Consider the following 15,401-nt stretch of genomic DNA (forward strand, 5'->3'; position numbering starts at 1 on the left):
GCAGATAGAAACGTCACATTTTGACAGCACACTGTTTGACATGAGGGATCGAACGTGATGCGCACTCGTTTGTGCAATTATTACGCAATCTTTCAGTGCCCAAATTGTTTGAAAATTTTCAAGAGAGGGAACAATTGGGATTTTTATTCACATTTCTCATCCTGAACAACCATAAACCTTTGGTATGTTTTTAATAAAATTGAATGAATTAATATATTCCACACTATCAAGCAAGTCAACGCCTGTAGAAGACTTTAGTGTTCATAGCTGCACACCATGTCATTTAGTACAAAATGACGACAAAAACGATTGCAAATTGCAAAAAAACGAATGGTAACACCAGTTCAAAATGGTCTAGTAAAACAGAGCCATTTTTACACCATCGGTTTTCATCGCCCCATGGCATGACCTGCTCGTTTCCACCTGTCAGGCGAGCGCGCTGTTGAAGTTTCTTATAAAGCGGCGATTATACGAAATAAGCAAATCATAAAACCGGTCGCCGTTTGTGTGATAATTGGTAAGTAACCTGCAGCACCGTTCTCGTATCCTAATCGTAATTACTGATTGCGAAGAGCGTAGTGCGATAATCTATCCAGTACAAAGTTCACCCGTGCGCGACCGCTGTTCCGGCAAATCATTCTGATCGACCAAGCAGCCGCCCGGCTCACGTAAGCCGATGGCGCAGTGTCGGAGGTCAAATTTTGGGGTACTTGCCTGCGAAGGAATTTGTGTGGCTCCAACAGATTAAAATAGTACCCTCCTACTTTAGGTGCGTGTTTTGTAATGCACATTTGTGTTTTTCCTGTTGCTGTACTGCGTTATAAGCGTGCTTGCAGCAGTTAAAAACAGGAAAAAAATTACAGTAAGGTATGCATTTTAAAAAATGGCTTCAATGCGATTACAGATCTATTACCACAAAACAGAGACATCGATTGGAATAGTAACTAGCCTCCACCACATACCGAGTGAACTTAGTAAATTGAAAGCCACAATTTTTATAACATTCCTTTGGCGTAACGTAATGGTAAATTGTTTATTTAACGAAACAGCTGTGCGAATCGGTTGATGACGCTGTACAATTTGTGCTAAGCTTTGTGGAATGAGATCATGCGCTGGAAACCGCACCGGGAGAACAAAAAAAGAACACAAACGAAACGCGATTTAGAAGAACACTTGCGGTGGAGATCACCCACCCAGCTAGAATAAAAAAAAAAACTTGCCCATTTCCTTAATACAAAAGCCCCTCTCGACCGTGAGTCAGCAGCAACAGCGCATATGGGGAGAAAAAAAATTAAAATAATCGTTGCATGTATACATTTGCGCTCCTCCACCTTTTCTACATTATGTATTGGCTGCTTTGGCGTAGAGGCGTCTACTCCCATGAATGGAAACGACTGTTCGAACAGGCACTTGCATTACGCGCGTTCGTGCTCTCCCCGGCATGGTCCGATGAATGCAATTCAATCCCATTTACATGGTTTAGCGAGCGTATGTAACGGCACCACTGCCTTCTAGACAGTTAGTTCATCGCCGACGCGTTTTCATGTTAGTTACCGTCCTATGCTACATCGAAAACGCATCGTAGTAGGCTGTGAAACTATTCTTACCGTGTGCACTGTGGCTTTCTTTTCAACCGGTCGAAGGGCGCTCCTAATTCACAGCGATGGAACATAAAGAGGAACGATTGGATGTGATCATTTTTGGCGCAAGCGGATTCACCGGCAAGTACACCATCTACGAAGGCATCAAGCTGCTGGAGGGGCTGCGATGGGGTGTTGCTGGGCGCAGTCGGGATAAGCTCCAGCAGACGGTTGCTGAGATTGAAAAGAAGGCGGACAAGGACCTGTCGGAGGTGCCCATCATTACGGCCGACGTGAAGGATGCCGAATCGTTGAAGCAGATGGCCCAACAGTGCAAGGTGTTGATCAACTGTTGCGGTCCGTACCGCTTCTACGGGGAGCCGGTGGTGAAGGCTTGCATCGAAGCCGGCACACACCACGTGGACGTTAGCGGTGAGCCGCAGTACATGGAACGGATGCAGCTCGAGCACCACCAGCAGGCACAGGAGCGTGGCGTTTACGTGGTGTCGGCCTGCGGCTTCGATTCGATTCCGGCCGATCTCGGTACCGTGTTTCTGGAGCGTGAGTTTGACGGTGTGGTCAACTCGGTCGAAACGTACCTGCAGGTGACGTCGAAGATTCCGCACGATGGTGGTGCGGTCCTGCACTACGGCACCTGGGAATCGGCAATCTACGGGTTGGCCCATGCCAACGAGCTGAGACCTCTGCGCACCCAGCTGTACAAGACACGCTTGCCGAACTTCCAGCCACGCCTAAAGGATCGCATGGTGGTGCATAAGGCGAGTTTCTTAAACGGCTGGTGGGCGGTACCGTTCCCCGGTTCCGACCGTTCGGTGGTGATGCGTTCGCAACGGCACTTCTACGACACGGAAAAGAAGCGCCCGATCCAAATGAAAGCTTACGTCGCGTTTGAGTATGTACATTTTACGCTGCTGTGGCGAGCAATTCACTCACAAACCGTTTCGTTGCAGATCGATCATTCAGGTGCTGGCAGTGGCATTCGTTGCGATCGTATTCGCGATCATGTGTCGCTTCCAGTTTGGCAGACAAATGTTGCTGCGGTTCCCGAAATTGTTCACCTTTGGATACGCATCGCACGAAGGCCCTACGGAGCGGTCGATGGAAAATGCCCAGTTTGCAATCTACTTCCGGGGCGAAGGATGGGATAAGGATGAGAAGCTACTCGAGCCGACCGATCAGTTCAAGAGCCCGCCAACGAAGAAGATCGTCACCAAGGTGTCCGGTACGAATCCGGGCTATGGAGCAACGTGCGTGGCGCTGATTTTATCCGCCCTTACCATTCTGCGCGAGAGTGACAAAATGCCCGGAACGTAAGTAATCCATCAGCCACTTTGGTTTTATTGTGGTCGAGTAATAAATGTTTGAGAACTGCTTTTTTTCAGTGGTGGCGTGTATCCGCCCGGAGCGGCATACGCTAAAACGAGCTTAATCGAACAGCTGTCCAAGAACGGCTTCAAGTTCGAAGTCATCAAACCTTCCAAGTAAACAGCAGCTAATAATCGTGCTACTTATTAAATTACTCACATGACTTGGTTTCGGCAGCGTCTGGGGTTGGTTGGGGTTGGCTAAGTCGTCATAACATGTCACATCTTTCGTTTCTTAATATGAGATTAAATTAGTTTAAAACCAACCTTAGTAGAGCGCTTAATCATCCTCCGAAACAGGAAGAGAAAGAAACAGAGCCATCAGGACCTCTCCTTTTTTGCTTGCGGAATCGAATCAAAGTATATTTGCCCCGTTGCACCGTTTAACAATTCATGCGACAGATCGGCCCGTCCTGGACCATTTTCAAATCCACCTTCGGGCCGATAAGGTCGCGTATGTTGTTTAGCCCGTACTTGATCATGGTCGGGCGTTCGAGCGACAGTCCCCAAGCAATCACATTCACCTCCTTCGGAACGCCGAGCGGAATAAGCAATTCCGGCCGGAACACTCCCGAGTTGCCGACCTCGATCCATCGCTGCAGCCCCGGATGGAAGCAGAAGATCTCCATCGACGGCTCGGTGTACGGGTTGAAGGTTGGTTTGTACTCCAGCTCCGTGATTCCGAGCTTGTTGAAGAACGCATTGAACGTACCGATCAGATCGCCCAGCGTGATGCCGTAGTCGGCCACGACGCCCTCCACCTGGTGGAACTCGGCCAGATGGGTCGCGTCGAGCGTTTCGTTGCGGAACACCTTGTCGATGCTAAAGTACTTGACCGGCTTGAAGCCCCCAGGCTGGTGGGCCACCTTGTACAGCATCCTAGCGCTCACACCGGTCGTATGCGTGCGTAGCACGTTCTTGCGACTCTCGTCCAGCTTCCAGTCGTACCGGTAGCCGATCGAACCGTCCACGCCGCGTTCGTGCGAGTCGCGCACACTTTCCACCAGCGCCAGCGGGAACTTGTCGCTCATCTGCGGGTGCGACACAAAGAACGTATCCTGCTGGTCGCGGGCCGGATGCTGCTGCGGCACGTACAGTGCGTCAAAGTTCCAAAAGCCGGACTCGACAAAGTTGTTCGTTGGCATCTCCGAGAAGCCCATCTCGAGGAATATCTGCCGAAATTCGGTACGCACCTTCATCAGCGGATGTAGCTGGCCCCGTCCGGGCGGTGCACCGAGCGCGTCAAAGTTGTATGCCTTAAATTTCAAATCCTTCCACAAACCGCTGGCCAACATTTCGACGGTCAGATCAGTTTCTAGCTTCTTCAGGGTGGTCGCGAATTCGGGCCCCTTCGAGAGTATGAAGCTTTTCGTCACGCTTTCCTCCAGGATCTTGCGCTTCTTGTACTCACTCTTCACACCGTCCGGCACGGCCGATTCTTTGCCCTCCGCAATGGCTTTCACGTGCGCCAGCACTTCATCCTCGATTGTGTCCACCTTGCGGCGAACGAGCGGTGCACCGCCGGTTTTGTCGATCAGTATCCAACCGTTTGACATGGCCTTGCTGAAGCCAGCTTTGGGGTTTTTGCCTCCACACTGTTGTCGAACGGAAGGATGGGGTGGGTCGTGATTCATTACGCTCTGTTGTCGTTCCCGATTTGCACAATGTTTTTACTCACCTTCATCAGCTCGGCCTGCGGTATGCCGTTCTGCGGGACAGCTTTAAACACGTTCGCCTCGTGGCTGCCATGCTCCAGAATGTCCCGTCCTTCGGCAGTAAGCTTCCACGACTTGCGTGTGCTCGGCACGCACTGGATCAGCTCGCCGGTAGCCTCGATACTTTTCACGCCGCCCACTATTTTCTGATGATCCTCACCAAAAACTGCGGCCAGATCAAGCGTATCCACCTCCCCGTGGTCGGCAATGTACTTTAGAATCCGTTCCGGTATGTCCTGCATTTTCGTGAAAACTGCACCAACGAGGCCTCTCTTTTGTTGTCGAGCCGGCAATCAAGATCTACAAATAACATGCCGCGTGTCATAGTGCCACGGTGACTAGAGAAGAGGTGTGCGCTTGTTCGAAAAACCATGTTCGAATTTTTGAAAATACTACCTCCGAAATCGTTAGCAAGTAATTTTAGGGTAATTTAGTATTTTTTTTTAACAGAAATTAGCGAAACGACGAAGGTAATTGAATTTCTTTCACTCAGCATAAATCGAAATCACTTTAAAAGGCCTTAGTTTTTCTTTGAAATGTATTTAGGTGAAGCATAATTAGCATAAGAAAATCATACAATAGATATAAAGAGTTTGATGATACATCGTGTTTTTTGGAGCGTGAGTGTGTTCTGTTGTTGTTTTTTTTTTTGTTTGCTTTTGTCTGCAGCGCAATGACAAGTGTTTCAAGTCTTTGGCGACCCTTTTACTCTAAGCAATGTGTGTGTGTGTTATGGGAAAAGGGTACGATATTTCCTCTACTGGCAGAATTATCCCTATGGCTGTAGGAGTGAGCGAAAATGTACGCTGGCGCTATAAGAAAGTAACATCATGAGGGAAGGGTAAAGAGAGTACAAATGGCCCAATCTTCATTACATTTTCCCCATCGCATTCTCCGCAACACGTGTCACGATCTTTTGCTTTGCGTGTGGTTTTTGAATTTTGTCCTTGTTGTGTGGTTCATTTGTTCTGACTCACATTCTATCTCTCTCGCTCCCTCTCTCTCTCTCTCTCTCTCTCTCTCTCTCTCTCTCTCTCTCTTATTTTCTAATAGAAGCAACGTTCGAACGCATAGAATTGTCGTTTAAGACCTAGAGAGCAACAATAGTATAGGAGAGAAGAAGAAGAAGAAGATTAAACTAACATGAGAAGTGTAGGTAAAGTTTGCATTCACTGTTTCGTAGCACCGGCCTTTTATTTCCCTTTCGTAGTGGGGGGAGGGCTTCCTTGTCCCCACAGTGTTCGGTAGGCCTTATTATCATTCCCTTCCGCCTGGGTGTTATATCCTAGTTATCTATGTATGCTGTACTAGCTTCTAGCTTATAGTTGTCTACTTCCATTCAACTAACTAAAAGACTCGAAGATAAATAAAACTATTTAACAAGCATCTTTACACTGTCTCGTTGTGCAGACAGGACAGGGACAGGACTCGCTCAAACGAACAGACGGGAAAAAGCAGGTTCAGAAAACATTCCACAGGCGTTTATTCAATAATTCAACTACGAAAAGACGAGACCCCACAACACTTTGGGTTGGATGGGTGGTGGTGGTGTAGCGAGCTAGGCTAAGTACAAACGCAAGCCACACGGTGCTGACACACAACGGAACCAAGTATCGTTAAAAGGAAAATGTTAAATTGTCTCTTGCTATAGTGTTGATTCGCTGTAATGGCGAATGCACGAAGCAGCAGAAAAAGGGACGACAACGACGACGACGACGACGACAATGACAACGACGACACAACACAACCGATCGAAAGAGGATCAGTGGTGGCTAAAAAGTTCTATTAACAATACATTCAAAAGGCACTTTTTATAGTTACGTGTTCAATGTTGTTCTGCAATTGGCTTTGAATGGTTTCTCGCATTCTACTGTCCATGCTTGTTCAGCTCATGATCCAGGGGGAAAGTAAAGAAGGGGAGCATCATAGACACAGAAATAGATTCACACACAATAGCAAACGCACCTCAATCAAAGCCATCCGAGTAACGGGCACAAAACCGAAGGGAAGGTGGGCGAGATGAGAACGAAAAACGGTTCCACAAATATTAACCTAATTCCTTGAAGTTTAAGGCGTTTTGTGGGGGAGGGGGAGAGGAGAAGGGTAGGGGGTGGCGTGCAGCAAAAGGAACTCTATGAAGGGATGATGGCAGCAGTGCGAGAGAAATACTGGAAATGCTGATATAATTAATGTGTTAACGCACACACACACACACCTTCAACAGCATGCCGTCGTCGCATATTCCGAAACAGGGAGATCGAGTGCTTTCGTGGATGGGGATTGGGGGGGGGGGGGGGGTGTGGGAGGGAGTTAATGTGGCTGGTAACAAACGCGTTATGCTCTAACAGTATTCTCTTAACCGCCAGGTGTACCTGTGCCAGCGATTGTTATAATATCTGTGAAAAAGTGTATATACTTTGCACCAATAGTTTGTATGTGTGTAAGTACGCTCACTAGTCGGTTCTATAAGTCTAAGCGCAGTAACTGCGGCCGCCTTCTGTAAAAAATGGCCGTTAAATGGCTGGGCGCGACGACATGCCCAATATCCCGCCCTCCACCAACCTACCATTCCTCCAATCGGTTAATTGACTATAATATCATCTTGCTCTCTGCTACCTCCGATGTTCCGTGCCCCGGGGGCGGAATCTATCGCTTCCCTGCTTAATACAGGCAGGCATTTTTGGCATTTACCTGCAATCCTTACCTAACCTCACATACACGGTTGGTAGTACTGTTCCACTCAGACCAGGCCACATTCCGGATTTAACAACTGTCGGTCGACCCAATGTTCTACCTGGCCAGTATTCTAGCAACCGTTATGCTTCTTTGTACCCCGGGGCACACGGCCAAAATACGTATTTTCGTGTTATGTTGCACCCCGTGCCGCTTGGTTGGGGCATTATTATCCTTTTTTTTTGGCACTGTATACACTATATATTAGCCAGTAGTTTCAGTGGTAAATATATGAAAAGGTAAGTTCGCTGCAACGCCACTACTACTCAAGTCAAGTAAATTCCTAATAGCCTTTTTGATTTTGAACTTTTTTAACCGTTTTCGTGCCCCCGCTTTGAAATATTCACGTATAAAGTTATTGCTTGGTAACCTCCAATTGCTCGTATAGCCAACGGTAGTAATACTAATCACTAATAGGACGCGTCCCGGTCTCACCGAGAGCGAGCGCCCCCTGTGTGTCTTTCTGTTGGTAAGCACGTGTGTTCTTAGCCATATTTCTAGAATCTGTTCTGAATTCAACACTCTCTAATCGAACAACTACGGGGGATGGGTGGTTCACACCTTGTAGACTATATGTCCTACGTGTCAAAAGAAAGTACAAACTAACGTCGGCTGTTGCTTGCTTATAGAATATTGGAAGGCGTGTGTTTTATCTCGTCTCTTCTTTCCACTTGTTTGGTAATACGCTAATTATTCTCTCGATTTTGGGAAGGGTTTACGCGGTACTGTCTTCACTCGCTTCGAATATTAGTAATTGTTTGTGTGTGTGTGTGTCTATCATAAGAGATTATCCCTATCATTGAATTCGGTATATAAAGGATTAGTTTGGTTTTATAATAATCTTCTAAATATCACTACCTGCTTTCGATAACGCATTCATTAAAGGGGGGTTTGTTTTTCAACGCTCTACAGTCCCGTTCCTGTATAGTTATTGCTGTTTGCTGTGTTTCTTCTCTTCGATGTTAAGGTTCAATTCTTTGTTACGTACGTCAACGTTCACTAATGGCCGCACGTCATTACATTGGTCGTGGTAGCCATGCTGTTGGCGGACTAATATAAAGCTTGCGTTAAACGGTAACGAACAACAGCTAGCAAGGAGCGCTAGTTGAAATACTCGACAGAGTTCTTAAGCAGCAGTTGGCTAATAAAAGAAATACTCAAGGACAGAGTTGATAGAAATCAATTCAATGACACAACTTACATCCGTAATTAGTGAAGCAACAGAAAAGACTCTCTGGCCACAATCAACTGACATGGTGTGCAGCTATAGTCAGCGAACGACGCACAATGCAAACGAATGACATGAAACGGTAAAGCCGACCATGTTCTTTCACGCTTCCCACCTTTATCACCTAATGTCGTTAGTTAGTAACACAGTACATAGTTGGCCGATAATACGTATCGGTAAGGCCCTGTCTGTACGCTGCTCGTTCAGCCCTTCTTGACGGTCAGCTGTTCAGTTCTCGTTCGTCGAGCGTACCTACTGCTAATTCCCACTAAATAAGCGTGTTCACTTTCCAAGTCACTGATGCTGTCGCCGATTTCTTAGTTCCTTTCTTTGCATGTTAACTCAACTGGTTTTGTATCAAAAATTAACCACCGTCCACCACGGTAGCAGATTTCCGCCTGTGAAGTACTTTAGGCTACCGCCTCTGTAACTAGTTGGTGTCGCGGCTTGGGTGGAGTATTGTGCGAGTAACATGTGCATCAATCCGTTAAGCAGGTTTAGTGCAATTATAGGGAGATAGGATATAGAGTGTGTTATATAAGTTTGTAGTAGTAATATAGCGGGCAAGATATTAGTATCAAATACAGAGAACGATCGTTACGGTAGTAAGTAAGTGAAACTGGTGTGGCTATATCAGTTAAGAGTGAGGGGAAAGGAGGAATTGGTTTGAAACGCTTCTTCAGTGTTGTTTTGCTTTGTTTTCTCTCTCCCTCGCTCTCTCTCTATCACTATCACTTCTCGCTGAAATTGGTATATATATAAAGAACTTTATCTCATTCAACACACTACAAAAATGTGTGATAAGTATGCTGGCGGCACGTGGCGTAAGAAATTCATATATATATCTTATTTACAAATTGCTATCTCCTCCGAACGACTTTCGTTCCCGCGACCATCTTGTCCGAGACGACTACGCCATCCACTGTTGCGAAAGATGGTCAGCGCCCCCCCCCCCCCGTTGTCAAATTTTCAAACAGTGCCTCCTAACGGATTAGTATTAGTAGTAGTAGTCTTTCAAAGTTGCCCGCTCATCGGTCATGAACGGGGAGCAGAGCAGGTTCGCACCACAGTTTTGTTTGCTTAAATAGTTAGCAATTCATTGTTTTGTTTTGTCCTTTTGTAAATATAGTTTATATATGTTTAAGGCCAGTTATTGTTGTTCAATATAAATTCTTAATATACTTGATTTTGCTTCTCATCCGCGTTGTTGTGTTAGTCCATTGCAATTTTGGCATTTTTTTTTTTCGATCATCCTTTCCTCCATCGTTCGTGTGATAACAAAGTGTTTCTGTTAATATTGCTCTATATGTATATATATATATATATATGTATGTGTGTGTATAAATGGTGCCTAATCCATTAGAGTTGCCTTTACCGTACGGTACTACAAAGAACACGCTAGGTTTAGTTTTCCGTCCTCATCTTTTTTCCATTTTCCGCTTGGAAATCAGTGTGTTAGTGTAGGTTTGTTGGTTTATCTGTTAGTCACACACTCTCTCTCACACACACACGCACACACTCCCTCGCTCGACCATTTTGATCTACTACTATTCATATTATTCGCCTCGTGATTATTGTCCTAAGGAATCTTATATCAAAAAAATTAAAGAAAACGTCCAAAACAATCAACGTACAAATCTGTTGGTTATTGCTTACGGCTACAATCAATCTTCATGGGTTTCATGTCCTTTTGCTTTACTTTTGCTAAGGTTATTGCTCTCAGCCCGATCACCTATCATTACACGTTTTAGAATAATGGTAATATAGTAGTATTTTAGTAGTACAGTATCGTCATTTCTTACTTCTTTTGTTGAAATCTTTTCGTTTCGGGCACTCCTCGTTGTTTCATGGGGTTATTATTTAGGTATATGTTATATCATATGCCGTTTCCTGCATTTTTCCTCCCCCGGGTTGTTTTTAAAGCCATAATTTTTGAGAATCTTCTGCTCTAGGCAAAAGATTCCTTCAGAAACGTTAATGTCGAGGTTGCGGCGCACACCCCACCATCAATCACATCAGTCCCATCGAGCCATATTTTCGCTCCCTCCCATTTTCTATCATTTGTCGCTTGAATACTCTTCACGCCTTCGGGGATGGTGTAATAATGCCTTTCGTTAGTCTATAAATTGCTTGAACTTTCGTTTACTACAAAAACGTCTTTTAACATACCGTGGAAATAGCGCGCGCTACACGCTTTCCCGAAGCCCTGCCTGCCACCCTCGTCATTGCTGTGGGTTCCCCTGCTTCATTTGGCACACACTTCACATGCTACAAAAATTGACCGTTTATCTGCTTGTGGAGAGCTGTCCTCCGCTTGTCTCTGCTGTCGCTCCTTCCCATCGAAGGCAGTCTTCACTCTGTCCAGTTCTGCACTGCATTGTTCATTTACAGGAAAATAAGGCAATATGTCTGTTGCGATGCCGAACTCGACCAACTTGATGAAAGCACGTGTGTCTAGTAGTGTTGGGTTGTTCTCTCTTCCGATGTCGTCGTCTGCTGCTGCTGCTTCCTCCAGGAACGACCGGGAACAGTGTTACACTGTTGCACTGGCTCAAAACAGCTTAGAAGTGGCTAGTAACGCCCGATCCATTATTCAAAGATCATCCTGTGGCTCGATCTTGTCCTCGCGCGGCAACAGCACCAAATAATGCCGATCGATTTCGTCCTGGCGTTCCATCATCTCGGCACGCCAGGATGCTTCCGCATGTTCGATACCGGCGGCGGCCGCCGCTGCAGCTGCCGCAACCGATGCATCCGTGCGCATCATGATGTCCACGGCATGGCAATCACTGTTGTTCGCGATGCTGGACAGATGGGGCGGCGGTGGTGGACCCGCAATAGTGGCCGTTTCGTAATGCGACCGCTCGTTGTACAGCATGCCGCTGGTGATGGTGTGCGTGGTCGGTTGGTACAGCCGGTCGTGCATCATCGACGGTGAGTTCAGTGACTGCTCGTACTGGCGGTTATCGAGCAGATAGGAGCTGCTGATCGTGCTCACCACCGGATAGTAATGGCGCTCGTCCCCTCGGTACGATAGCGGCACGACGGGTGGCGGTGGGCCCGCATTCGACAGACTGCTTCCACCGCCGGATGACGAGTCACCCGGACCGGCGCCACCGACGACCCCTCCGATCGGCCCGGCCGATGGAACAAGGCCGGTCGGTTCGTACATACGCGTGTCACGCGGCATCATGCTCGTTGCGAACTCGTACCGTTCGTCTCCCCGTGGCACCGGGATGTACTCCGACTGGAACGAGTTGTCGCTGGTGATCACGGTCGTGACGGCGGTGGCTGGTGCGACCGCCTGTATGGTGGCTGGTACAGGCAATGCCGGCGTAGGTGTTATCGACTGATAATATCGCTCGTCGTCAAACGTGTCTGTAGACGTTTTGCCAGGAAGAATTACAACCAACGCAGCAGCAGCAAGCAGCATCATATAGCACGATAGCATCAAGAGCCGTGTGGAAAGGTGATTCAACCAACGGACAGCGAACACAACCCGATTGTGACCCACCAGCGATAACGAGAGAAGGACGACCACACACACACACACAAAACAGATTCGGACATCAACGCGACGACGAACCCCAAAGCGGTGCGCGCGACGGCATCGGTTTATTAAAATATAGTAAAAAGAATAAACAAGTCAGTAAAATTTTGATTTTCAACAAATGACATGCGTTTCGTTCCTCAGAAGTACACACGCGCCGTTTGTAAGGTAAATTAACAAAGCTTGGATTTTCGTCCAACCCGAAATGAATTCATGTTCCAAGCGCAGTGCCACAGCTATCCGTTGGAAAATGTATGCATCCGGGTAAGCCAATGTCATTTACACAGGTACAAGCTTTGCATATCGCTTCCGAGGGAACTGGCGACACGTCAGTTTGATTTGTTTTATTCAACATTCCCCGGCCCATTTGTCGCGGGACACAACAAAATGGGCCACGGGGTGTCTTGTCATACATCCAATTATTCACACTCTGCGCACCAATTTATTCCGGTAAGGTTTTTTACACCCATTTCCACCTCATGAACTGACTACGGACTGAAAGGAATGGCTTTTAAACATATACGCGCTGCTGTCACAATATCACTTTACAGTACTGCGGGTTCGATGAACATGAATCGAAACACCGTGGAATCTTTCGTTTACATTTGAGCATAGCGAAACACTTATATAATATAAAGGAATATAGTGATTAGCGGTAAAGACACTTACAAAACACCCATTTTACATAGTTACCACAGCCAGTTGACGTCTCACAGCGCTGCTCCCTTCCGATCATGATTCCAGACGAATGATGGCAAAATTACCTGGTTTTTGTTCATTTGGTTCATTCGTTAGCACATTTAATTCATTATTACGATCAAATATCCCCCACCACCACGCAACGCAAGCTTCTCAGACACTAAAAGAAAGATCAAAGTACATTAGTAGTGATGCTGTTCCGGAAGAGGTTGAATTACAATAAGCGAAAGATGGTAGAGTACAGAAATATAACAAAAAGGTGAGATAGTAACAAAACTATAGGTCTCTTAGATGCGGATGACTCTGTGTCGCATGTGTGCACGGTGGAAGCGCGACATTTGGCTTTACTTCTGTGTCACACTGTTCGATATCAGTCGAATTAGCCGATATACTGCAACGCAGGCTTTCTACTCAGAAGAGGAGTTTGGAGCATGACTTGGGACACTACCAAGACTTGGGCCGACTGCGGTTTGCAAATGAAATCGCTTTCCCCATTTGAAGTCCCGCTGCTGCTGTCACCACCATATTGGAACGGAAATGTGGCACACAAACGATATTGGCTAATGTTACTTTTAATTCATTAAACGGAAAAATCAATCTAGGTGAATTACTAAACAGGAAACAGTAGAAGAAAGAGTTCATCAGAAGTACAGTTTTTGGTGGGGCGGTCGGTAGGTAATAAAATAAACGTTTATGCTTACGAGCGTATGACTTATCCTTCGTCCTGGATGGAAAAGCAGGAATCTGTCTGTCGGCCTGAATCTCGCCGAATCGCTCTGGACAAGATCCGCGAGACGATCGTTCACATTTTGCAATCGTGTGTGTGTGGTGTGGTCAATCCTCGTGTTTGATCGTTGAGTTTCTTTGGGTTTTTTTCTCTCTCTCTAGAATTGTGACACACAGCAGCACCTCGGAATCCTCTCGGCAAAAAAAAAGAATTTAAATTTGTACTTACATACATTGCTGTGTTAGGAGCCTATTGAACAATTTGTTCTCCTTTGAAAGTGGCTCTCTCGATCGAGGGTGGGTATAAGCAATCCTTCTCGTACACACACACACACACCCACCTGGTCTTGATCATAAAATCTGGACTTACTGATCAAATATCGGTATGAAAACACGCCTACCAGCAGTGGATATGATGTACTTATTGCGTACGGCACATTGTCGCACCACCTTGCCACTCCACACACTCAGGTCCCCAAAAGGAGGCCCATAAGCTGCAGAAAACTAGTTTGGGTACAGAAGCTGTGCCCGCGGGAGAGAGAGAGAGAGAGCGTGCTCCGTAGCGATGGTTGCTTGGATTTGCCACTATATCGATGCGTTGCAATCGGAGCATACGCAGCAGCGTAGGCTTGCAATAGCCGGAGCCGAGTAGATGATGGTTGCTTTGATGTTCCTTTTATTGCATCCGTCTAACCTGGGTTTGGTTGAGTTTTTTCGACATCGAGAGTTCCTGTGCGGCAGCAGGAAACGAGCGAGCGAGCGAGAGAGAGCTCCAGAGCCTTGACGGCCGACAGTGATCGTAATGACAACACTGCGTCGCCGGCTCATATGACTGCCTTGCTCTCAGCTAGTGGTATCAAACAAAATACTCGAATCTCAGTTCACTTACAGAAGGGTTTTTGTTTTTGTTTGTCTTGGTGTGATTGATTTTCACTGGAAAAAGGGAAAAATTAATATTATACCATTCTCCCCCTAAACTAGCTCAAAAACAGGCGTACATATTTTGTCCATGGGACGGATACAATCAGACAACTGTGTAGAACCAATTGTGCTTGTATTTCTTATTGGTTTCTTTTCCAATTTTATTTAGCTTAATATTCAATCAATTAGTTTACGGGTGTTCCGTGTTTAATAAGGGCTAATTGGGGTTCGTTTCGCTTCTCTAACAGGACCACTGTTTGATGAAGTGCGTCCGATTTGTAGCATATCATCTTTTTTATAATTACAAATACTTTCATGCGCTGCGCGCGCACACACACACACTTCTTAATTGGCAAATGTTGGTGCACTGCTGTCGGAAAAAAGAACGCGTATGCTCGAGAGACAGCCGATAGTCATCAGATGCGCACACGCAGACACATGGATGGACTGCCTCTGACTGACTGACTGGACTCTTCTGATAGAGTTTTACATGATTTTCACCCTTAAAATTGAGTTTCCATCGATACGCAACCTTACTGGCCACACTTAATTTGCACGACGCACCGTATCTCCATAGTAGCGCGATAGGATTTGGCTGGCCCCGGATTTTACAAGCCTAAAATCGGTTCTTCTTGTTACTATTTTCTGATTACGTCGTCCTCTGTGAAGATTCTGACGACGGACAGGTGTCCCTTTGAACATGGGCAATTGGTTGGTGTTTGAAATCGCTTGCTGCACTAGATGATGTGTTTGCTGTTAATCTATAGACATAATTGATATTAGCTTCCCCATGTGCAGCTGCAACCGTTGGGTGGCTGGGATTTGACACATTGCTGGATAATCCGTCTAGCATACGGGCGGTAG

The 15,401-nt window shown here is 46.4% G+C and overlaps 2 protein-coding genes across 5 annotated transcripts; one reads left to right on the forward strand and one right to left on the reverse strand.

The window, feature by feature from the left end:
• Positions 1-362: 362 nt before the first annotated feature.
• Positions 363-3,231, forward strand: LOC118504969 (saccharopine dehydrogenase-like oxidoreductase). 4 transcript variants are annotated; one of them, XM_036040103.1, is made up of 5 exons: positions 612-769; positions 905-1,024; positions 1,644-2,493; positions 2,552-2,911; positions 2,984-3,231. In XM_036040103.1, the coding sequence occupies exons 3-5, from the start codon at positions 1,664-1,666 to the stop codon at positions 3,084-3,086; spliced, it is 1,293 nt and encodes a 430-aa protein (XP_035895996.1). In that variant the 5' UTR covers positions 612-769; positions 905-1,024; positions 1,644-1,663; the 3' UTR covers positions 3,087-3,231. The 4 variants fall into 4 exon arrangements, with proteins under 4 accessions (XP_035895993.1, XP_035895994.1, XP_035895996.1 ...); XM_036040100.1 differs by lacking the exons at positions 612-769; positions 905-1,024 and adding an exon at positions 363-517; XM_036040101.1 differs by lacking the exon at positions 905-1,024 and having other exon boundaries at positions 511-867.
• On the reverse strand, positions 2,920-4,988 carry LOC118504968 (phenylalanine--tRNA ligase alpha subunit). The gene is made up of 2 exons (XM_036040099.1): positions 4,644-4,988; positions 2,920-4,560 (listed from the first exon to the last, which is right to left on the reverse strand). Exons 1-2 carry the CDS (start codon positions 4,920-4,922, stop codon positions 3,349-3,351), a joined length of 1,491 nt encoding a protein of 496 aa, XP_035895992.1. The 5' UTR covers positions 4,923-4,988; the 3' UTR covers positions 2,920-3,348.
• Positions 4,989-15,401: the final 10,413 nt, after the last annotated feature.

The sequence above is a fragment of the Anopheles stephensi genome, chromosome 2 (genome assembly GCF_013141755.1).
Source record: "Anopheles stephensi strain Indian chromosome 2, UCI_ANSTEP_V1.0, whole genome shotgun sequence".
Classification (NCBI taxonomy): domain Eukaryota; kingdom Metazoa; phylum Arthropoda; class Insecta; order Diptera; family Culicidae; genus Anopheles; species Anopheles stephensi.

Excerpts from the sequence above, each read along its gene's own strand:
- LOC118504969 (XM_036040100.1), top strand. The coding sequence starts at position 1,664 with ATGGAACATAAAGAGGAACGATTGGATGTGATCATTTTTGGCGCAAGC. Across the intron at positions 2,494-2,551 it reads AAAGCTTACGTCGCGTTTGA|ATCGATCATTCAGGTGCTGG; the intron begins GTATGTACATTT and ends GTTTCGTTGCAG. Across the intron at positions 2,912-2,983 it reads AGTGACAAAATGCCCGGAAC|TGGTGGCGTGTATCCGCCCG; the intron begins GTAAGTAATCCA and ends GCTTTTTTTCAG.
- LOC118504968 (XM_036040099.1), bottom strand. The coding sequence starts at position 4,922 with ATGCAGGACATACCGGAACGGATTCTAAAGTACATTGCCGACCACGGG. Across the intron at positions 4,561-4,643 it reads CGCAGGCCGAGCTGATGAAG|TGTGGAGGCAAAAACCCCAA; the intron begins GTGAGTAAAAAC and ends GTTCGACAACAG.